The sequence below is a fragment of the Mastomys coucha genome, unplaced genomic scaffold (assembly GCF_008632895.1).
Source record: "Mastomys coucha isolate ucsf_1 unplaced genomic scaffold, UCSF_Mcou_1 pScaffold12, whole genome shotgun sequence".
NCBI lineage: Eukaryota > Metazoa > Chordata > Mammalia > Rodentia > Muridae > Mastomys > Mastomys coucha.
Window position 1 is genome coordinate 32,859,467 of NW_022196894.1, and position 24,208 is coordinate 32,883,674.

Here is a 24,208-nt window from a genome sequence, read left to right on the forward strand (position 1 = left end):
AGCTGATAGGCTCTTGGAAATCTTGTTAAATAGTGAGGGTGGCTGAGCCGGAGGGGCTGGCCAGCTCTGCTCCCTTCCCGATTCTGAGTTCCAGGCCCAGACTGCTCATCTTTTCCTGGTAGCATCCAGCACAGTACAGGGCTTTGCAAATTTCCAACGTGATAGGGTTTTGCTGGCTAGGTTCGTGTTGCTTTTTACCACTTAGCTAATCATAGATTACTCAAAGGCTGCATGATTATTCAAGATCCCGTTTACTCAGGTCCCTTGGAATTCTCCTTTTTGTTCCCCTCCCGATTTGTAGCTCTGGCAAGGTTTATCTTCAGTCGCCAAGGAGATGACCAGTAGAGGAGGATCTGGACCGCTAGGCTTCTTGTCAACTTTGAAGGAGGACAGAAGGATGACGGGGCTGACAGAGAATGCTTCACCCTCCCCAAGCAAAACTGCCAGAACTCCAGTAGGACAGCTTAGGGATCAAGGGAGTTGAAGAGGCAGACAGACTCAGATCTTTACTCAGCTGTCTACTCTTGTCCACCCTTGTCTTTATTCAGGGGTTCCCAAAGGGTCATTTTTGCTTCCTTGACTGACAAGGAGACTCTAGCTTGCCCATGGAAGCATCTGAGTAGGTGGAAGAACCAGCCTAGCATTGAAGAAAATATCTTTGGATTGTGGGTTAGGAGACTTGTGTGGTGTATTCCAAGTTGGCTAAGTTCTTAGAGCCTCAGTTTCCACATTTACACATAGGAAATAACTACGCAGGCCCTGTCCCCATCATAGCCCATGGTTGTTACTAGAACCACATGGGATTTAAAACACATGAACAGGCAAAGTGCTCCTTATAAATGCCAGGTGTTCCTACAGCTGTCAGTGGTGTTTCCTCTTAGTAACTATGCTCCAAAGCGGTCCTGCTCGCCCCACCCTGGCTGCATTGGCCTCACCCACTGCCAGCAACTCCATCTTTTCTATCGCTGTCTTTCTGTGTCCCAGACATCCTCGGTCTCTGCATCTCCCTAGTTCATTTCCGGGTCTGGCTCTGGGTCCCTCCGTCCTCTCCAGGGACTCTGTCTCCAGTTCCCTGCGGCAATAGCGGCCGGGGCGCCCCCCACCCGGCGCGCCCTCCGTTGGCACCGTCGCCGGGCCACAGAATCGCCCAATAAGAGAGCTGGACTCGAGTCTGACAGCTCTGGAAGCGGCCAATAGAGCCGGACCAGAGAAGGGGGGCGCAGCACCGTAGCTGAAGTTGGGCTGAATGGGGGTGGGGGAGAAAAGGGTAATAAAAAGAGGGGAGATAGGACTGGGGTCGCACGACCCGGCTGGGGGTGGATCGCCCGCTACCCAGGTCCGACGAGGGATCCGCCCGTTGACCCGGCTCCAAGCACCAGGGAGGGAGGGGCGCAGTGAAAATTTTAGGTGAGGAAGGGGAGCGGGGGTCCCTGCGGCCCCCGGGTCGGGTTTGAGTATGTTCGCGGGGCGCGGGGGCCAGGACTCGGGCGGCGGCAGGGCAGAGGGCGGAGGCGGCCGCACGCCGCTGTGAGCCGAGGCCCGAGCGGCGCGGGGGGCGGGGAGGCGGCGGGAGGAGGGGATGCGGAGGGCGCTCCGGCGGCGGCGGCGGCGGCGGCGGCAAGCGGGCGAGAAGGGAGGAGCGGCGCGAGCGGCCGGAGCGGCGCAGGGCCCGAGGCGTGCATGGCGCGCCCGGAGCCGGGCTCCCGCGGGCCCCTCGGGAGCGCCCCCGGGGCGCCGCGGCTCTTCGGCCGGCCCCTGTCGGCCGGCTGCTGTTGAGCCGCAGCCCTCCATCGCTGGATGCCGTGGTCCCCGGGAGAAGCTCGCCTGCGTTGGGGCAGAACGGCGGCGGCGCTGCGCCGGATTCCGCCCTCCGCGTAGTGGTTCTGCGCCCGGCCACGGTGGGCCAGCCGCCGGCAGCGAGGAACCGGGAGCTTGCGGAGCCAGCGACTCAACCCTCGGGACCTGCGGGCGCGGGCCAGCCTGCTGGGTCTGGGGGGACAGGAGGAGACGAGACGGGAAGGGCCGCACCGCAGGAGCCGGTCCTCGCCCCCGCCCCCTGCGCGGACACGCCGGAGGCTCTGTTCGCCTTTCGCGGGGGCCACGCTCCCACTCGCGCCTCCGGAGGTGGGGGATGCGGGCGACGGCCCCCCCGGCTCCAGGACCCTCCTCCCCAGGGCTCCGGAGCTCTTGCTCCGCCCGCCGCCCCCTCCCCCGTCCTCTCCACCCCCCATCCCACCTCCCCACCCCTCGTAAGAAAATAATGCTGGCAGGAGCCTGCACTTCCCAGTCGCTCCCAGTGCGCTGCGAGCAAAGGGCACCCGCTGCGTCTCCGTGCCGGGACCCCTGCCGAGCCGCCCTCGTCGCCACCTTGCTGGGAGAGTCGCTGCGCTCCGCTTAGGCAGAAGCCGTGAGCGCCGCGCCCGGGGAACTGCCAGCTTCGGAGAGGCGCCGCCCGCAAGGACACCTCTCCGTCCCGCCTGGTCCTCAACTCCCGGCCCGAGCTCGACGCGAGCCAGGAGTCCGGACGTCTCTGCGCGCGGCGCAGCAGCCAGAGCTGTCCCCACTGCCCCCGCTCGGAGCCAACTCCGTCTCGGACCTGGGACTCTGGACTCTGATTCGTAGCTACTTCTCACCTCGGGGCTGCGCTGTCTCCCCGCTAGCCTTCCCGTTGTCCTCCACCGCTCAGGACGGGGGTGCCACGATGTCCCGCTGCTGCGCAGGGCCCCGGGCCTCCCTCGACGTGTGACCCTAGCTTGGTCCCCCTGCTTGGCCGTCCGCCCTCTCCTTGGAGACCCCCGGCCCGGCCCCCGGGGGAAGAGGAAGAAGACGACGAGGCCGAGGGGGGGATGTCCGGCTCCAAAAGCGTGAGCCCCCCGGGCTACGCTGCACAGACAGCGGCGTCGCCGGCGCCCCGGGGAGGCCCGGAGCATCGCGCCGCTTGGGGAGAAGCCGATTCCCGCGCCAATGGCTACCCCCACGCCCCCGGGGGATCGACCCGCGGCTCCACCAAGAGATCTGGGGGAGCAGTGACCCCACAACAGCAGCAGCGCCTGGCCAGCCGTTGGCGCGGGGGCGACGACGACGAAGACCCTCCACTAAGCGGTGATGACCCTCTGGCCGGGGGCTTCGGCTTCAGCTTCCGCTCGAAGTCCGCCTGGCAGGAGCGCGGCGGCGACGACGGTGGTCGCGGCAGCAGGCGGCAGCGGCGGGGCGCGGCTGGAGGGGGCAGCACCCGGGCGCCCCCTGCGGGTGGCAGTGGCAGTTCGGCGGCGGCCGCAGCGACCGCAGGTGGCACGGAGGTGCGCCCCCGCTCGGTGGAGCTGGGTCTGGAGGAGCGTCGAGGAAAAGGCCGCGCGGCCGAGGAGCTGGAGCCCGGGACTGGCATTGTCGAGGATGGAGACGGGTCCGAGGATGGAGGCAGTTCCGCGGCGTCAGGCTCTGGGACCGGCGCGGTGCTGTCGTTGGGCGCCTGCTGCCTGGCCTTGCTGCAGATATTCCGCTCTAAGAAGTTCCCGTCGGACAAACTGGAGCGTCTGTACCAGCGCTACTTCTTCCGCCTGAACCAAAGCAGCCTCACCATGCTCATGGCTGTGCTGGTGCTCGTGTGCCTGGTCATGCTGGCTTTCCATGCGGCGCGGCCCCCTCTCCAGATAACCTACCTGGCCGTTTTGGCAGCTGCTGTGGGTGTGATCCTTATCATGGCCGTGCTTTGCAACCGTGCCGCCTTCCACCAGGACCACATGGGCCTGGCCTGCTACGCGCTTATTGCAGTAGTGCTGGCCGTCCAGGTAGTGGGCCTGTTGCTGCCACAGCCACGCAGCGCCTCCGAGGGCATCTGGTGGACCGTGTTCTTCATCTATACCATCTACACCCTGCTGCCTGTGCGCATGAGGGCTGCGGTGCTCAGCGGGGTGCTTCTGTCGGCTCTCCACTTGGCCATCTCTCTGCACACCAACGCCCAGGACCAGTTTCTGCTGAAACAGGTAGGGGCCCACTAGGCCACACTTGGTTGAGGGGTGGGCAGGCCTAGGCCTGATTTTAGAGAAAAAGGGATGAAGTCCACACCAGTTAAAAGTAGTAAAAAGTAACCAGAGAGAGCAGGCTGCATGCCATGCCACGCTGTGTGCCTTGCTGGCCTAACTTCTTTATCTGCTAAAGACTACTCTTGTAAGGCTTGTAATGCTGTTGGCCTGGTAGAGGACATTCTTGGTACTAGTCACGATTGCCAACTTAAGCAAGAAAGGAGTACTTGAGAAATTTTGAGTCCCTATTTCTCTCAGAACTTCTGGTCCTGTATAAACAACACTCACAACATAAAAGTGGCTGGACCCTCTAGCAGCCAACCCCTCCTGAGCTCCCCTGTGGGTTTGTTAGCTGGTCCCTGGATACAGGGTTGTGGAAGATTGTTGCCCAGTCTTAAGGAGGAGCCCTGCCCCCTGAGGATGGGCTGTTGGGAGTTGTTAAGATCTTGAAGCAGGACTGATTAAGTCTGCCTTTAGCACAGGTGGGTAGGAGCTGCCAGGATGTATGGGATTATCATCCCCTTTCTGGCTATGCTACGCATCCCAATCCCTTCTAATAGACACTCCTGGATGTCGCCATACTGGAACTTTAGATCCCTAAAGGGACCTGTTGGGCAAACATAGGATTCAGAAGGACACCAGACTTATGATTCTTGGTTAACTGGTGACTCAGGCTTGACCCCATGGTGAGACAGTCTCCCTGACATCCACACCCTGTTCTCTGTCCCAGTCTGTGAGCCCTACGGAGCCTGTTTGTTTTACATGGCTCAGTTGGAGCATCCGCTGGGGTCTTGCAAGTGGGTGAGTGTGGCTTTGGACCACACCCCACACTCCTATACCTCATTTGGTATCTGCCTCTTTTCACAGACCCTCTTAACAGAATTCTGTTGTTATTGCCTCCTTCCTCCTCTCCATTTCTACCTTCTTCCCAGACTTTGATCCAGTTGAATTCTGCATCCTTCTGGGTGTGCTCTCCTGAGCCCTCTGAGTACATCCTCATCCACAGGGAATAACAGTCATATAGGTTCTGGTTCTTCGGGGGGGGGGGTACTGTGACTGGGAGGGACCTCTCCCCATCCCAAGTTTCTCTTTTAGGGTTGACTATGCTCCTTCCACTCGCAGCATCCTCTGTGTGAAGACTCACCTCTTTCAAGGACCTCCTCCCATGGCCATACTGGGTTTTCTCCCCTCTGCTTGGTTAACAGTGGTCCCAGAGGCAAGTTGAAACACTTGTTCTTTTTTGCCACCCACTGACTTTGCTAGTGTAACCTCCTGGGAGTTCTGGGCTACCTCTCCTCTTCCTCTTCTTCTCCTTCTCCTTCTCCTTCTCCTTCTCCTTCTCCTTCTCCTTCTTCTTCTCCTCTTCCTTCTCCTCCTCCTCCTCCTCCTCCTTCGCTTCCTCCTCCTCCTTCTCTCCCCCAGGTGTACTAGATACTTAGTAGTGATTTAGGAACTTCTTGCCAGCTTGATTGGGGGTACAATGAGAGGACCAGGTCAAATGGGTGGTAGTATTCGGTTTTTTTTTTTGTTTTTTTTTTTTTTTCTTATCTGATTTGGTATCAGAAAGGGTGGGGTTTAGAGATCAGCTTTGAACTTGACAGCAATCTTTTAAGAGATGGTTGTTGTTGGAAAGGGTTGCTACTGTTGTTATGGAGCTATGGGTCTCAGATGGGCCTCGGATGGGCGTTGTGTCAGTGAGGGTGGGCACAGCTATACTTGGAAGGAAGAGCCTTTGGTTTGTGTATGTGGCAATGGAGGTTTCCAGGGTAGCTCAAGGTATTTTACAGCACCAGGCTGGAGAACCTGAGGTCTGACAATAATGGGAGACAGTCCTGAACATAGGCTTTCGGAGATGGAGATAAATCCGAGCCTTGTCTTAGCGTGAACAGACTGTTGCAATCTTGTCTTCCAGATGGACTTTCCCTGGTGGTTCCTCAGACTAACCTTTCTTCCCTCCCTCTCCACTCCACCCTTCCACACTCCAGCTTGTTTTCCCACTGTGGTCTTTAGACTTTTTTCATTGGCTGCAGGTTTTGGAGTAGGTTTATACTTAACTTTTTTTTTTTTTTAAATCTTCTCTAAGTCTAGCAGAACGTGATAGGAATGGGCCAAGACAGGGGAACACAAACATTCTTTCTTCTTCTTCATTTTCTTCTTCTTCTTCTTCTTCTTCTTCTTCTTCTTCTTCTTCTTCTTCTTCTTCTTCTTCTTCTTCTTCTCCTTCTTCTTCTTCCTCCTCCTCCTCCTCCTTCTCCTCCTCCTTCTTCTTCTATATTTTCTTTATTTACACATTCTTTCTGTTTGACCACAGTGAAAACAGCACCTTTGTTTTGTTTGTTCTTGACTTTACCTTTCAGATTATGCATGACCCAGACTGTCTTTCTTGAGTAACGACTGTGCGGGTGCAAACAGTTGTAGACCAGCTGCCTCAGATTGCTCTAAAGCAGCAGGTTCTGGAGGGTGACTGGTTAGATGTTAAGTTCTTCTCCCTAACGAAGACACATCCCCAGGACAGGTGGTGATAGTAAACCTGTTCTGTGTTTGAGCTTCGATGCCCTCCACTCCCCACCCCCATCCCACTTCCTGCCTCTCCACCCTGGGATATCTTGGCCTTGTAGTAGGCTGACAGTAAACTGTGAGAGCATTACTTCTTGTCTGCAAGGCTAACCTCTACCCTTCTATAGCCTGGGGCTCTAAGCATGCTCTGGTCTGTGTGTGCTTTGTCCTGCCTCTTTGATGTGTGGGGCTCCAACCTCAGTTTGGTCAGGGAAGCAGTACTTGGTTTCTTAACATGTTGGTCTTCATTCGGAAGACTGCTAAGACTAGAGGTGCAGCTCTCTCAGTGGCACTGGGTGTTCCTTTCTCTTTCTCCCCACCTGCTCCTTTCCTCCTCCATCTACTCCTGCACCCCTGTGGATATCGGCCCACCTACCCTTAACCTTTCAGCTAGTTCTGCCTTCTTTGGTCTTCAGCCTCTTCTGTGCTCACGTGTGGCTGTCATGGTTTCATCCCCTCACTGAGGTACAGTAGGAGCGTCATAGGTTGTTTTTTTTTTTCTCCTCCTTTGCCTGTTAGAGGTCCCTCTGCTACACCCATACCATAAATAACACTCAAGCATCTGCCAAACACATTCCTCACTTGTGTTAATAGGCTGCAATGATGCTGGAGCCTGTTGCCATGGCAACCTCATTTTTTGTTTGACTGTATCCCACTCTGCTGCATAAAGCCTCTGTGTGCGCTCACACACAAACAAGCATGCTCCCACAACTATTACCCATGCTTGGCTGTCAAAGAATATTTTGGAGACTATGTCCTTGGGACCTGGGGGCGTGGAGTGAGCTGTTCATTTGAACTCCAGAAGATGGTCATTTCTTCCTTCCAGAGATACCTTAGGAAGTAAGATGGATGGAGAAGCTCTTTGGGAAGTAGGGGCACTGTTCAAACGTGGGGTGTTTCATTTTGTAGCCATGTTAAACCTGCCTGGTACAGGGAGAAGATTCTGACCCTGCGTGTTTCTCAGGGAGCTTACCAAGTGGATGCTCATCCCCACTGATGTCTATCTGCTTTAGCTCCTTGCCCTTATTCTCTCCCAGCCCCTTTGGGAGAAGCTTAGCTTAGTGGTTTCTTGCATGCCTTCTTTTGTACCTGTTTGAACTGACAACTGTCACCAGTTGTTCGTAGTCATCAGAATGGCACGGGCACTGTGTGGGTGATGTTCTGTGACTGAGCACGTGTGAATGTCTGCCTCAAGGAAGTAAGGGATGGATGAGGATGTAGGTCAGGAACGGAGTCCCATGGCTGCCCAGGGACAAGCATATGTGTATGTGCCTGCTTCCTGCTTGCCTGCTTGTCTGTCTGTCTGACTGACTGGTGTTAAGGTGGCTGGAAAGCCTTTCAAAGGAGATCCTGGCAGCTCTGACCTGCTTGTTTTGGGCTGGCTTCCAAGGGTCCCTGCCTTTCTCATTATTCTAATGATAAGGAATTATTATTATTATTATTGACCTGAGCTCCCCAGGGAGTGCCTGGTGCACCCCCTCTTCCTTTAATCTTTGAGCCCAGAGGCTGGGCTTTAGTGATCTACTCCTCCCTCGCCCCCATGCTCCTGCAGCCTGTGCACCCAACAGCGCTATAATACCTGTTGAGAAACCACCTCCTTGCTGTGGAACATGACCCAGAGACCTTCTGATTGGTCATCGTGGCCTCCCCAAAGTATGCTGCTGCTGGGTCACATGGAAGGGGACACACTTACCCTTCGAGCCCAGCATTGTCTTCCACCAGTTAACTCTTCATCACTTATATTTCTGTGGAAGGGCAACCTGGCCACAAGTGAAGCCTGAAGGCTGGAATCAGGGTCGATTTTAAGTCTGGAGCAGAGGAGGGTCTGTTCGTCGCCCCTCAATTAGCTTCCAGGCTAATTGCATTTGCTAGTTATAGTTCCTAATTGTTTTCAATTCTGTTTTCCTTTTGCAGGCAGCTAGGACAGGGTACTTAGAGGGGAGTGGACGTGGCTCTTGGCAGGGCTTGAGCAAGCTTCTGGATTGGGGGTAGGGGTCTTTTGCTAGCTCTTGGATCGGTGGGGCGGGGTGGGGGGGGATCAGTGATCTGGATTAGGGGGAGGAGCCTATCAGTGACAACTCAGCCAAAGGTCAGAATGATCTGCTGCTGAGTTGGTGGAGATGCTCAGTCTAAGTTGATGTGCAAGTAAGTAAGATCTCAGGTCTTTGTGCTAAGGATCAGCTCAATAGCTGAACAGAGGATAGATAAGCTCTCCAACCTCACTGTATAAAGGGCTGGGACCCAGGTTGTCTTGTGTAGACAGGCCCTGGCTTTGAGTCCCTGTGTCAAAGCTTACGGTTGGCATCAGAATAAGGCTGTGGTCCAGGCTTGGGCCAGGCCACCTCCTTTCCTGAGGGACATGAATGGAACTGCCACCAGGATTCCAGCCAAATGTGGGCCAGGGAACCCCAGGAAGGAGTCTCCCTAGGTTATGCCAGCTCCTAGCTGGGTGACTTTCTGTTCACAAGGCCTTCATAGTACCTCTGATAACTTCTTCCATTTTGTGACAGGCTCATTGCTTACTTCCCAGGAGTGTTGGGAGTAGAAAGTTTGCTCTGAGAACTTCACCATGCTTGTTCCCATAAATCCTTTGGGTTTAGTTATGTAAGTGATGTTCTAGCATATTCTTCTCTCATCCATCCTTATCAGATACGGGTAGCTGGCTTGTGGAGGGCAAGATCAGTGTTCATTTTCTTTCCCAAATATAAAACTTAATGCAGCAAACTGGAAAGTCAAAGTTTTATACATACACACATACACATACACATACACATACACATACACATACACATATACATATACATACATACACACAGACACACACAGACATACATACACATGTTTTATACATACACACATGCAGGCATGCACACACATATGCTGGTATGCTCACGGACACTCACATGCACATACACATTTTATATACACACACATGCATGAATGAGCACACACATGCAGGCATGTGCACATACATGCAAGCACATACACATACACAGGTACACACACACACACACATATACACACACACACATACACACTTTAACCTTCTCAAAGCAATGTCCAGGTGCAAGATGGGAAAGATCTCTATAACACTATGAACAAAATCTGTAGATTTTTAGTTAATAGACAGTGAGCTCACATGAGCTGTGTGGAAAAGCAGGTAGGACTCTTGGTTCTGTTATAGGAGATCTAGTTCATAGGAAAGTTGAAATCTTGTCAAGTATAGTGTTTAATTCTAAAATTCAGAGGGAGGTGGCTAGTTTAGTAAGAGGACTGAAGACCTTGAATTCTAAGGAGACAGTTGACAAGAGTGAAGGATACTGCAGAGGAGAAATGAACCAGGCAAGCTGCTGCTGCTGCTGGGATTTCTTGCTGGAGTTTACAAGAAGTGCTAACTCAGTTTTGGTTGCTCCCCAGGATAGGTTTTAGGGCAGAAAATAATGGCATATTTTCGCTCCAAGTAGGCCTTTTTGGCAACTGGATTGCAGTAAACAAATAAGATGCTCTCTGTCAGTGAGGTATACTAGTGGAGCCAGAAGGCTGCCTGCTAGGCTCCCTGCGGAGGGGAGCATTTCCCTAGGTCAGTCTAGCACTGAGCCCTAGCCCAGGCTTAGCATTATCCTCTGAGAACATTTTGGAATATGCAGATACACAGTGCTGCTAGAAAGTGCAACATCCAAGGGTCTGGGGTGGAGGCCAGAAATTGTTGGCGTTTTTTGTTTGTTTGTTTGTTTGTTTGTTTGGTGCTAGAGATCAAATACAGGTTCTTGAGCAACATAGGCAAGGGCTACACTCAATAAATCCCTCAGCCTGAACTATTTCTCCTCTTCCTCCTCCTCCTCCGACCTCCTCCCCCTTCCTCTCCCCTTCCCCATCTTCCCTCTTCCTCTTCTCCCTCCTCCCCTCCTATCCTCCTCTCCCTCCTTCTCTCCCTCTTCTCCCTCCTCCTCTTCTCCTTCCTCCTCCTCCTCTTCCTCCTCTTCTTCCTCCTTCTTTTCTACCTCCTCCTCCTCCTCTTCCTCCTCCTCTTCCTCCTCCTCTTCCTCCTCCTCCTCCTCCTCCCTCTTCTTCTTTTTCTTTTTCTTCTTCTTCTTCTTCTTCTTCTTCTTCTTCTTCTTCTTCTTCTTCTTCTTCTTCTTCTTCTTCTTCTTCTTCTTCTTCTTCTTCTTCTTCTTCTTCTTCTTCTTCAGCTTAGATCTAGTATTCAAGCTCTCCTGGTAGTCTTAATGAGCAAGAGGAACACTCTCTGGTTACAGCCAACCCTAGGATTCGATGGCTCAGTGTACAGGGCAACACACTGCAATTCTCTGCATACCACCTCAGCACTCTCTTCTCAGTATATCATTTCATTCCTCACAATTATAACAAAAAACCTTGGTAGCCAACTTTTTCAAAGTAAAGGTTTATTTACTAAAGCTTTGGAGGTTCAAGAACATGGTGCCCACATTGGCTCATCTCTCATGAGCATTGCATTAATCTTAATGAGCAGTAGAGGCAGGAAACTTTGTAGGTAGAACCAAGTGGTCACATCTTAACCAGGAGGAGCAGAGAAAGCAGGATGAGGTAAAACACCTGGGCCAGCAATATAAACCTGGCAAAGCAGCCCATGTCTTAATCTTGTACATGGAGGCAGGAGGTTCAGAAGTTCAAGGTCATCTTCAACTGCATGGTAAGTTTGAGGCTAGCCTGGGCCACAGAGACCATGGCTGGAAAAATCAGACAAAACTGCCAAGAAGTCACACCTCCGGTGACCTCAGGAACCCTTCTAGGGGCTCATATCTCAAAGGCTCCACCATTCCCAGTAGTGTCATCCTGGGGACTAATCTTTTAGACACTATGGATCCTTAGAGAGACACAGACTATTCTCAGATCATAGTGCATGACCCCCATTGAAAGCAGCAGCATCCTGCATTCACACTGAGTGGCATCCAGGAGGGGCTGGTAAGTGTGTACTGATTCAGGAATGCAGATCTGGAAGGTGATTGGATGGATGATGGTACGAGTGAACCTTCATGGGAGACATCCAGCTTGGAACTGCTGTTCTCCACTCATTCCTCTCCCACCATTCTAGCCCCTATTTCCTGTTGAGGGCAGAGCAATCTGTAGCTACTCTGATGGGGGAGGGGCGGTAGAAAGGGGGCGTGGCTAGGTTTGCCTCTGGGTGTAGAAAACACTGGAAAAGGAGGAGGACAGGGGATAGGAAGGGGTTAGGGAATCAGGTTTGAAGGACAGAGGTTGGAGTTAAGGAAAGGCATAAGAGGTTGTTGCTGGTAGTATGGGGAGAGGAAGGGCTTGGGAGTGGGGGCAGGGTTGCCACTGGGAACAAAGGGACATAGTCAGAGGAGGGGGAGACAAACAAAACATAAGGAGACAGAAGGAGCTTTGTTCTGTAGCCCAGCCTCATGTGTCAGTGTGAAATGTGCACCCCCCCATCCCCTTTTGCTCTGGGGGTTTACACACTGCTACTCTGGGGCTGAGGCTGCCTGACATCACTCTCTAGCTTCGAGGGCTCCCTGGGCAGTGGACATTGTCACTGAGCTCACAGCTGGCTAGCTATACATTCAGAGGGGTCACAGGGGCTCCAGGCCTCATGCCTACCAGCACTGCGTACGTACATAGTAGGTGATCAGTGAGGCTCTGAATGAACCAACGGAATGAATGAATGAATGAATGGGTGGTGGGGTGGGTGGATGTCTGCACACCGCCCACTCTAAGGCTTCGCTGAAAGTGCTAGACCAACACCTCCACAGAAGGAAGCCAGCCGCTCGCTCCGCTCGGAAGCCTATTTTGGTGGGTTGTAATCCTAAACTCCGAGCAGGGCTTCCAAAAACCCTCCTGCAGCAATCTGAAGCATGTGCCTTAGAAACGGGGCTGCCGCCTGGCACTGCTGGTACTACTCCACTTCACAGATTGGGAAGCCACCCTCCCAGCCTTCCCCGTTCATTCTGATCACCATTTGTTGCGGGTGCCTCCTGTGACCAAGGCACTGCGTTAGGCTGAAGGCCTGTGGATTGGTTCACCTGGGTCCCAGCCCTCCCAGGATGGCCCTTAGCCCAGAGTCTCACATTAAGCCTATTCCTGAGAGACCCTTTAACCAACGTTTCATAGATACACATACAGCCTGTGTTAAATAAGTTTGGGAAACGTAGTCAGCCTTCTGCATCTGTGGATCCAACTGCTGTGGCCTGAAAATATTTGAGTCTGTGCTGACCATGTACAGACTTCATTTTCTTGTCACTGTTCCCTAAACAGAGCAGCGGGGATAAAGTCACATAGCATTTTACATTGTGTTAGGTGATACAAGGAACCCAGAGATAGACATCTCTGGGTTAATGCATGGGTGGATGTGTGTGGGTTCTCTGTAAATCTCACACTATCTTATATAAGGGCTTGAAAATCTGTAGATTTTGATGTTTGAGGCTGGTCCTGGAACCAATCCCCCTTACGACCTTGAGGGACAGCTGTCCTGGGTTGAACAGAATTCCCAGGTTTAAAAGCTTTTAATGCATTAATATATATATAAAAGGTACCAAGAAGGGGACATTGCAGGAAGCCTTTATCAGATGTATTTGATCCCAGATGAGTTCCTTTTTTTCCCCCAAGGAATATGGAATAGGGGACACTAGTGTTGGGACATACTGCAGCACTCTCGGGATTTGCTCTCTGTCCAGTCCCCTGCCTCTGGGATAGACCAACCAAGGACACCACATTGAGGCGTGTGGAGGCCCGTGTTTGGCAGCTTGCCTCCCTTAGAAGGAGATTGCCCAGGCTCTACTGGCTGGCTGCCTATAAGTTTCATTTTCCATCTGGGTCAGAAATCCTATATGAAATAAAACAGCGGGGCTGGACCAGGCTAGTGATATGTCTCCTTTACGTAGCTTCAGCTTCTCTTAGGAGTTGTTTGCTGGCATGAGGCTGAGAGCAGGTGGGGCTTCTGCGTGATGAAGCTGTAGAAGACCTGGGCTCTGCTGAATGCGTTTCTAGAATTCTTGCTTCGGGCTCTGAGTGTGTAGCTGCCCATGGGGAGGTAGTAGCGGTCATTTCAGATCATCATTTCCCTAAATATGACTTCTTCCTCTCCTGTCCTGAATCTCCAAAATAAGGGGTCTCCTGAAGGATTGAGCCTAAGCAGTGAATAGGTACCAAGTCTATTTCACCCTGGAGCACTGGCTAAAGCACCATGTGCCGAGTGTGATTATTTGATTTGTTTTTGAAGACTGGGTCTTACACTGTACCCCATCTTGGCCCTGAATGCAATAGATAGCCCAGGCTGGCCTCAACCTTGAGTTAATCACCCTCCAAAATCATGGGAATATAAACCTGTATGTACCACCATGTCTGGCTGCGTGACCACATTAATCTTTTCTTTCCATGTCTCGAGGTTGTTTTTCCTTTGTAAAATTAACATTATTGTTCTTGCGCGTGTGAGTTTGCACGCCAAATGGCTCATGCCCGAGCACCCAGTCAGAGGTCAGAGAGCAGGTTCTCTCCTTCCACCATGGGTACCAGGGATCTAATTCAGGCCACCATATTTGTGCAGAGAGCACTTTTAACTGCTGGACCATCTTGTAGACCCTACCTCCTTTGATCTTAATAGTAACCCAAAGAGGGAAACCCTTTCCCCCTCCACCTATCAGCCACTGCAGAAACTTGGGTACGAGCAGCCCACGAACATCCTGTAAGGTCCTGCAGCAGTGTAGCAGTCTGCCTGTTCCCTGATGCTCTTGGGCATGTGCCTTTGGTGTCTGCCTGTCGAACTTCTAGCTCCTAGTACCCGAGGGCTTGGAACCTTGGGGCCTACTGGGAGGGCAGGTCGGAAGTGCTCTGACCATCCGAGTACCTTCCTTCTTTGTCCTGGGGGTGGAAGGGTCTAGTTTGGGGTGTGGGTTCTGCCAGTTTCCCAGAGTTCTCTGGGAGTGTTAAGCTCTATAGTGACTCAAGGTTGTAACACATTCTTCCTGCTCTTCTTCCTGGTTTCTTGTTTTCCTTCTGGATTGCGATCTCCCGCCCCCTTCTATTGCTCTCTGGGGCTAACTCCCAGGTAAACCTCCCTTATTAAGGTCCTCACCTCTGGGTCCCTTTATTAGGGGGAATCCAAACAGACGGTGGGTCTGCCATGACTTTAACCCGGTTTGGTTGGAACACTAGGGAGCCAGAGGCTGTGTACAGGGGCCTGAAGTGCATTCAGTGCAGAACTGGGTGGCAGAAGGTACAACCTAGGGCTTGGCTTTGGCTCTTAGCTCCTATTCATTGGCTTGTTTATTACAGATGCTTTGCTGGCAAGACTAGGGGGATACTGTGAAATTTAAAATAATGTTTTTTTGGGGGAGACTTGTAATTGTTTACTTGACACTTAAAAATCTTTGTCTTTATGTACCCTCCCTGGTTGGTCTCTGACCTCTCTGCAGATTAAGCTACTGTCACAAGATGACAATAAACTTATTACCTCAAAACAAGTTTTGTTTTGGTTTTGGTTTTTTGAGACAGGGTTTCTCTGTGTAGCCCTAGCTGTCCAGGAATTCACTCTGTAGACCAGGCTGGCCTCCAACACAGAAATCTGCCTGCCTCTGCCTCCCAAATGCTGAGATTAAAGGTGGTGCGCCACCACTGCCTGGCTCAAAACAACTTTTATTTTTGAAAAAAAAAAAAAAAGAAAAGAAAAGAAATGAGAACCCTTGGTTTAGGAGGTTTTTTTTTGTTCTGCTCTAATGTGGAGCTGAGAGAAATCCATCCTGACTAGAGGGCATGCTGGCCAAGGTGGCTAGCTCAGTAGTCTGTGTTGTCCTGTCTTCTTGCCTCCCCCCCCCCGCCCCTCCCTCCCCCCTCCCCCTTTTCGACTCTGCCTTCTGAGGCTGTGCGTCTGGGGAGTTCCACTCAGCTGTCTCCATCTGATGACTGCCCTGATGACTGCACAGGTAGCTTGCTCACTCACAAACACCTATGCATGGCATGGCTGGAGACATGTGTACCTAAGGAGGGCTCCACCTCAGATAATGGAACACCTAGATCAAGGTCCTTTAGAGCAGTCACTCTCAACCTTCCCCGATGCTTCAGCCCTTTAATACAGGTCCTCAGGTTGTGGTGAACCCCAACCACAAAATTATTTCATTGTTACTTCATAGCTATAATTTTGCTATGGTTATCAATTGTAATGCAAATATCTGATATGCAGGATATCTGATATTGGACTCTCAAAGGGGCTCAACCCACAGGTTGAGAACCATTGCTTTAGCGGGTGCCTGTGTCTTCCCGTGTACTTGGTTAGCTCTGTCGTATAAGCCTAAGGTAAGGGAGAGTCAAGATCAGGGATTTTCGATCCATTTTCATGTCTGAATTCTATAGAGAGCTTTGGAAATAATATACTTCACTAAGGCCCACCCAGCCCATTTTAATTAAACTCCAGGAATGAGACAAGGCGTTCCCAGGGTTGAGATGGGGTCTAGACTGTGGCCGCTGTCATTCCAGATGGTTCAACTGTTTCTCCAAGACACTAGCATGTCACAGGTGGCTGCTCCTCCTAGCAGCCCTGGCAGCAGGGTGTTCATAGCCCTGGTTGAGTGTGGCTCTGGTCAGTTTGCTTTACTTCTCTTCATTCAGTTTTCTCCCCTGAGACACTGCTGTCATCGCGTCCAGTGGCCCTGCAAGTTAGTGTATGTGAGGGTGCACTAAGTCACATGACCTCTCTAGGGAGGGGGGAAAAAGAGGCTCAGAGAGGCAGAGTGACCTTGTTCAGGCTACACTGCTAGTTCTTTGGCATAGGAGGCACTGCACACATCCAGATTTTGGACATGAAGCCGGGACTGTTCACAGTTGGGCCCAGGGCGAGTCCTCTGTGGCCTGCTAGCTTCTTCAGAAGCTGTAGAAGGCACAGCTACACTCAGGCACTTGCCTCAGCTTGGTGTTGGAATGCACTTTTTTTTTTGTAATGTCTTTCTTCCCTTCTGGTGTCTGGTACAGATGGACATTAAATGGGTTATCATTTTCCTGAGCCTGCATTCTGCCATTCACCTTTGAAGAGCTCCTGGTGATTTTATGGGCGATGAGGAGAGACTGGGATCTGGGAGAAAAGTCAGAAGTGATGCTAGGATTGCTTAGCTCTGGGGCGAGGTTGCCTCTGTTAGCTTGAGACATGAGAGGGAAGGGAGGTTGCCAGAGGTACCTCAGGACTGCCTCCTGCTACAGCCCTGCGGTCAAGCATGGAGTTTCTGCAGACTAACACCTGATAGGAGTTATACAGTTCAGGGCTCACTAGGGAGTACTTGGAGCATCTTGAAGCCACCACATCCTATAAAGTGCCCTTGATGTCCCAAAACTCAATCCTACCTTGGCATCAGTTGGTCTTCTCAAGAGGACTAGAAGGAAGATGACTCTGTCAAAGTTGATATTTTTAATCAGTCTTTGAGAATTTCATACAGTGTATTTTGTCCATATTTACTCCTCCCTCAACCCCTCCCACACCCCACCCTTACCTCCCCATTCTCCCAACTTTGACTTTTCGTCTGACTTGCTGGTCTCTCATTTCTACCTCCCCCATCTCCCATGAGGTCTAGTTGGCCTCACTCAACAGCTCTTAGGAGTACAGTCTGCCCTGGAGTAGGGTCACATGGAAGTGACTTCTGCCAACTTCGCGCTCAAGGTTTTATTGCCACATTTTCTTGTAGAGATGGGAAAGCTGTGTGTTCACTGAGCTTGCCCTTGTCCCTAATCCTTAGGCCAAGTCTCTTTCCTGTAAGCATTTCACCATGCTGCATGGATGGAAGCCCTTGGTCCCCTGGCTGGCCTGGAGTAGATATTGCCAGTTGGGAAGTGCCTCATCTCCCATCTCAGCCAAGAGGCTGCAGATGCAGAGGGTGTAGTGCACATCTGGGAGAGTGGAGGAGGCCTATCTCTGCAACATCTGCACCACAGACGAGATTAAAACTGTTATCTTTTTCTCCCTAGGGCAGATGCTATTTGTTTTTGTTTGTTTGTTTGTTTTAGAGACAGGGTTTCCCTGTGTAGACCTAACTATTCTATAAATCACTCTATGAGTTAGGCTGGCATTGAACTCAGAGATCCACCTGCCTCTGCCTCCTGAGTGCTGAGACCAAAGGTGTGTGCCACCACCATCTGGCATGTTTAACTTTTGACATTATAATTACATCATTCTCCCCCTCCCCTTTCTCCATCTATACTCTCTCATATAAGTCTCCTTGTTCTCTTTCAAATTTATGATCACTTTATTCATTAGTTGTCACATGCGTGATGTGTATAACTTTAAAAAAAAAAAAAGGGTTTCTCTGTGTAGCTCTGGCTGTCCTGGAACTCACTCTATAGACCAGGCTGACCTTGAACTCAGGATTTGCCTGCTCCTGCCTCCCAGGTGCTGAGATTAAAGGTCTATCCCACCACCACTATGCTGTGTATGCTTATATAACTTCAATCTGCTTGGTCTGTATAATGTTACCCATACGTATGTTTTCAGAGATGACTATTTGGTAATGAATAAGCAGTCTCTGTGCTCTTCCCTGGGAAGACTATTTATCTCGCTCTTCACATTCCTTAGTTGCCTGTGGTTCTTTGTGTAGGGCTGAGGCCTTGTGAGTTTTTCCTTGATCAAGTTTGTCCTTTTAAAAAATTCTGTGCCAGGGGAAGAATCTAGAGCCTCATATGTAGTTAAAGCAAGTTCAACCACATACCTACACCCAAGCCTGCTTCGTCATTTTATCTTGGAGGGTTCTTTCCTCCCTCCCTCCTTCCTTCCCTCCTTCCTTTCCCTCCCTTCTTCCTTTCCCTCCCTCCCTCCCTCCCCTCCCTCCCTCCCTTCCTTCCTTCCTTTCTTCTCCTCCTCCCTCCCCCCACTCTACTTAGCTGCTCTTTGATTTGATATGTACATATTCTCTGTATGTTACCAGTTTTCTGGCCCCCACTTCCCCAGCCCTCGGGGGCAGACAGTTACCTCTCCTGGGTTCCACGAGGAGGTCTGACTTTGTCAGAGAGGGTTTCCCTCTCCCCCAGAACCACTATCTTTATACAATACCACCACTTATCCTCAGGGCCACTATGAACAGGGATCACTATACAAGTTCCAAAAGGGATTCTTGGTCTTTTTATTGCATTTCCATGGCATAGCCAGCACCAGAATGCATTAGACACTTCCTTATAGTTTAGAGTTATGTGTGGTGCCATGGATATCTGCTTGCATTTTTACAATAAATACCTGGAGCTGGAGCTTAGGCTGGCTGAAAGGGTTAACCCCAAAGAATCCATCAGGACTTAAGGTGTCAGAAAAGAAGGCACATCTACAAGTTTCTACCTAATCTGAGGGTTCAGTGGAGATAGCTTAAGTATGGAGTGTTTTTTAAAAAATGTTTGTGCTGGGCTAAAACCCTGGGCTGTATGCATACAGAGCACAGACTATCACTGGGCTCCCTGTCTCCTGGCATCAGTGTTTGTAAATGCTCCTGGGGATTCTAACAGGCACCAAGATTGAAGACTTGAGCCCTGAGCCTCCCCTGTCAGCAGAGGGGTCATGTAGATGACACGGGAGTCTGATTTATGGTTATATTGAAAGGCAAGTTGTTTATATCTACAGGGTTTATTGTAGTGATTTAGTGGAGAGTGGTGGCTACGGAAAATGATTGTAGGCATGTAATGGGGGAAGCAAACGTGCTTGGGAGTTGGTATATAAAACGTTGTCAGGCAAGGCTGTGGTTTGGTAAATTTATGCTGCTCTTATCACCGACAATTAACCCCAAATATGACCAGATAAATGGCTGAGTCCAGTGCTGTAATATCTGCAAGAATATTTTAGGGTGAGTCTCAGCAGAGTAGGAAACCTCACTTGGCCTTCTGGAAGTCCAAGTCTTTTAGCCGCTGACAAACCCCCATTGGTTGGTAATAGTTCTTCCCTGCTCTCTCTTATATCTGTATGGACAGACGTCTTAGCCTCACCCTCCTTGGCTGAGTTCATTAGTTTCCATCTCTCTCCCATTGTAGCCTGGTGGGTGGTGTCTATCGTAGATGGCTCACTGAATACCCATCAGATACACGGATGGTTTGCCCTGGGTCACACAACAGGCAGCTAGCAATGTTAGCTCAGTGCTGTTGGGTTTTCTTCCCAACAAATCTGTCTAATCTAAGGTTAGCTCTTTCCTGCCACCTTTGGGATGGGGCAAGAAAGACAGGACATCTCTTGGGGTCCCTGTGTTCTGGAGGGCAGACTGGGAAGCACCTGCCATGTGGCCTGGGCTGGAGAAGCATCCGGAGCAAGGTTAGGTCCTCAAGATTAGTGCTTGGCCAAGCGTCCCTTGTGGACTGCCATGTCTCCCTTCGGGAGAGAGTTATCCAGGGAGAGTTAATTTTGGATTTTGCTTTACATTTATTTTAAAAGTGGAATATTCCTTTAGCATTGGTGACGATGGCCTAGAAAAGGCAATTAGTCACCATGCGAGTCCTCCTGAGGGGGTGTTGCCACCCTGTTCCCCTCCCACCTGCCATGGGTGGGGCTCCTGTAGAGTTTTCCTTCACAGGTTCAGGGGATTGCACCTCAGCCTGGTCTGTTTGTTAGTCCTCTAAGCAGGCTGAGGTGACATGATCCCAACTTAGGTCTTAGGGTGTCCGGGGAGTCAGCCCCATGAGAATGGGCCAAGGCCTGGGTTCCCACAACCTGTTTAGTTTGCCTTGCTTTTGAGCTGGGCCCTGCTGTGCTGCCCAGGAACTCCTAGGTGCAAGCTCTCCTCCTGCTGTAGTAGTTGGGACCCTCCTTCATGGCAGTTGGGGCTTCAGGAGCATACCGTGTTCTGTAAGGCTCCTGAGGGTTCTCACATGCTCCAAGGTTGAGGACCAGAGCTCTGAGCCTTCCTCCTCACCAGCAGAGGCAACATGTGGATGCAGCCATCTGAGCATGGCTGTATTAAGAGGCCTCCTTCAGTCTTTGTTCTATATATTTGCTCTGTCTCTTTTCTTGAAGTTCAAGGAAGTCTCTTCTAACCTGAGATACAAAGGACAGACCCGATTTCTCCATCATTACTTATTTATTTTTAAGACAGGCTCTACCTCTCTACCTCTGGCTATGTAGAATAAGCCGGCCTTGAATTTGCCAACAATCCTCCTGCCCCGCCTTCCCAGTGCTGGGATTACAGGTGTGTACCACCACACTCGGCTGCCTGATTTCTCTTCAGGAGACTGAGAGAAAAGATAGAGACGGCCCTTGTTCTACATTCCCTGGAGTGGGCAGAGGGTCTCTCTGTGCGTGCTGTGGGTAGTCACTGCGGTTTTATGGGGAAAAGATACCCACCAATGTGTCTGGTCCAAAGGTAGACCGCGGAGTAATGTGAAGTACCCTCTCTCCAGGGTCTGCTGCTATTCCTGAGACTGCTGGGACCCCGTACTTCAATTCAGGTTGTGGTGAGGCAGGTGATGTGGGAGGGGCAGAGAGAACTGGGTACAGACATGGGGTAAGGCAGAGTGTAGAAAGGTTTCTAGAAGCTGGGCAGCCTGTGCTGCCACACAATGGAGGCATAAGTGACCCCCTCACACTAAGATTTGCTGTCCCTCAGTTGCACCCAGTTGGGACCGAGTTACTAGATGGTCTTAGTGGAGGGTGTCTGTCTGTCTGTCTGTCTGTCCATCAGTCAGTCAGTCTCTGTGTGTGTGTGTGTGTGTGTGTATCCTGACTTCCAGGCTCCTGGCAGAAGCCTTTGGCAAGATGCTTTATGGGTACAAGTGGGAGTAGGGGGGTGAGGGTGGGCACAGACTTGTTCCTGAGAAGAGATGAGTGAACTTTCCTTGCTTTCAACCCCAGAAGCTGGTGGGGGAGCCCTTGTTTTTATTCTGTAGGCTGGTAAGGGTCAGGGCATGGAATGGGGTGGAGGTGTCTTGGGAAACAGCACCTCTGTCCTCCTCTGTGTCAGAAACTCTATCACCTTGGGTATGGAGGGGAAAGAAGAGATTTTGCCTTCCCCCTTGGGGAATTTTCAGTCTAGTGGAAATTTCTTTCAGAAATGCCCAGCCAATGTAAGACAGCCTTGCCAAATCCTACCATTCACCACACATTGACCACATACGATACCAAGCATCCAGTGATTTATTGACTTTCCTTATCTCCCAGTAGGTAGGGGGTTATGGTTTGGACTTGTGCCTTAAAGTTTAGGGGCTGGAAAAAGTTCCCAGTACAAGAGTATCCAAGGTACATTGGTCAGGCAATGAGGCCACAAGGACTCTGGATTAATGCCGTTATCATGGGAACAGGGCCGAGGTAAATGCAGGAGTTCTGCTCTCATCTCTGCTCCAGCTTTTAGAACCACAGCCGTATGTATCCCTGCTCATTATGTCTGTGGTACACTCTTAGAGAAGCACAAGTTAAACTAGGCAGGGGATGGTTTTAAAGGACAAAAAAAACTGCCCTTCTTAAAGATAAGAACACTTTACATGTAAGGATATTGAAATGGGTGACACAGTGCTCACATTTTAAGCTAGTGCTCCATTGGTTCCCAAACCTGTTCATACCAGGACTCCTAAGAGGTCTGTTTAAAAATCCCATTCATTCCACTGTGTATTAGTCAAGGTTATCTAGAGTAACAGACCTTATATAATAAATCAATCTCTCTCTCTCTCTCTCTCTCTCTCTCTCTCTCTCTCTCTCTCTCTCTCCATAGATATACATGAGGGCTTTATTAGAATGGCCTACAGGCTGTGGCCCAGCTAATCCAATAATGTCTGCCTATGAACAAAAGGTCCAAAAATTCAATATTATTCAGTCCACAAGACTGGATGTCTCAGCTGGTCTTTAGTATATATCAGAACTTCAAAGAAGTAGTCTATAACATCAGGGAAGGAATGGACTTGTTAAAGAGGGCAAGAGGAAGCAGGGAAAGAAAGCAAGCTTCCTTCTTCCATGTCATTCCTATGGACTGCCGGAAGAAGGTATGTCCAGATTAAAGGTGAGTCTTCCCACCTCAAAGATCTGGCTTAGAAGTGGGTCCTCCCACTTCAAATGCCTTAACTAAGGAAAAAGAAAAAACCCTCATGGGTGTGGCCAGCCATTTGGGTTTTAGTTAATTCCAGATGTAGTCAAGTTGACAACCAAGAGTAGCTGTCACACTCCGTCTCCTGTGGAAAGTCTGACCCACTAACTGGAGAGCAGAGCCCAGTCACCTCCTTCTTATGTAGGCACCCGTGTTTGATCCAGTGCCCTTTGCATGCAGAGCCAGGACTGAGGTTCTCCAGAATCCCCTTTCCTCAGGTTGGGAGTGTAATCAGAGGCAAAAAGAGTACGGAGCACGCAGAAAGCCCTGGGCCCATTGCCTAGTACCTCATAAACTGGGGAATGGCAGGGCATGCCCATGATTCCAACACCTGAGGGTTGAAGCATCAGAAGTTCAAGATTCAAGATTAAAAAGTCCCTCTATAGCCGGGCAGTGGTGACGCACATCTTTAATCCCAGCACTTGGGAAGCAGAGGCAGGTGGATTTCTGAGTTCGAAGCCAGCCTGGTCTACAGAGTGAGTTCCAGGACAGCCAGGGCTACACAGAGAAACCCTTTCTCGAAAAACCAAAAAAAAAAAAAAAAAAAAAAGCCAGCCCTCCATAGAGGTATTGGTTTCTGTGTGGCTTTCAGCTGAAGGCAGGCTTGGCAGTAGACTGAGGTGGGTACAGCCTGTGGTAGGAAGAAACTTTCTATAGAGCTTCTGCCTGGCAGTCCTCAGGGGACAGAGCTAGAGGAAGCTTTGGAGGAAGCCAAGGAGAATGTCTGCATGAGACAGTCTAAGCCAGAGGCTGGGAGCTAAGGCATAGCCTGATAACAGGATGTACCTTAATAGCCAGAGAAAGGAGGCCGACTAACATTTCCAGGTGGCAGCGGGACAGCAGCTGTGATACTACAGTGTGTGGCTGCAGCCACAGCAGTCCTTACAAGACATCCAGCCCCACCTCAGTTTCCACATCTGACAAAGGTGAGGTGGTCTCTGAAGGCCCTGCCAGTGTGTGTATTATAGGGTGTGTATGGGGCAGGCACAAATACGAAAGAAGACCCACACAGGCCTGTGGTGGGAATAGGTGTACCACGCACGTGGGTTGACAGAGCCTTTCAGTCAGACAGTGTAGGTCTCAAATACTCTTTCAAGCCTGAGGCTTTCTCATGGGTCCCCAACCGTTGATCTCCTGATCAGTGTCCTTCTGTCTTCTTGAACCTGGCATATCCCTAAAAGGGATACATCACTTCTGAACTGGCTTTATTTTTGTTAACGTGAATTCTGTCTGCCTGGGTACTGGCCTCCACTGATTGTGGGACTGAATATTTGACACATGTCTCTCATGGGTTAGGTACTGGGAAGAAGCCAAGATAAAGAGACCTCAGCCCCTTCTCTTCCCTGGCAGACCTTTGAATGGTGCCTGCAGTATGTACCCAGTAACTCACTTAGTCTTCTACATGGTCCATTTGGGGAGTACCGGCATTGCTACCCCCATTTTGGAGTTGAGGATGTTGAGACATGGCAGTCTAGGTCATTTGTCACAGGGTCACACAACTCGGCAGCCTTCTCTAGAGTCTGGGTTTACCTGTCTGCGTGGAGAGATGGACACAGTGTCACGTGTGCAGTTTAGCAGTGGAAACAAAGCAGGCTGGCCATATGGGGAGGGGATGGTGTAGTT

General features: G+C 50.9%; 1 protein-coding gene and 1 long non-coding RNA gene across 2 annotated transcripts in view; one reads left to right on the plus strand and one right to left on the minus strand.

The window, feature by feature from the left end:
- The first annotated feature begins 1,685 nt into the window (after positions 1 to 1,685).
- Adcy5 (adenylate cyclase 5) overlaps positions 1,686 to 24,208 on the plus strand; it is a 154,180-nt gene continuing 131,657 nt past the window's right edge. The window contains exon 1 of the mRNA XM_031363770.1: positions 1,686 to 3,983. Within this exon, the coding sequence (XP_031219630.1) occupies positions 2,847 to 3,983 (1,137 nt within the window). The 5' untranslated portion in view covers positions 1,686 to 2,846. The remainder of the gene's footprint in view (positions 3,984 to 24,208) is intronic.
- Positions 16,118 to 20,337, minus strand: LOC116085857. Its single transcript, XR_004116739.1, has 3 exons — positions 20,227 to 20,337; positions 16,902 to 16,947; positions 16,118 to 16,216 (listed from the first exon to the last, which is right to left on the minus strand). It is a non-coding gene; the product is annotated as an uncharacterized LOC116085857 (long non-coding RNA).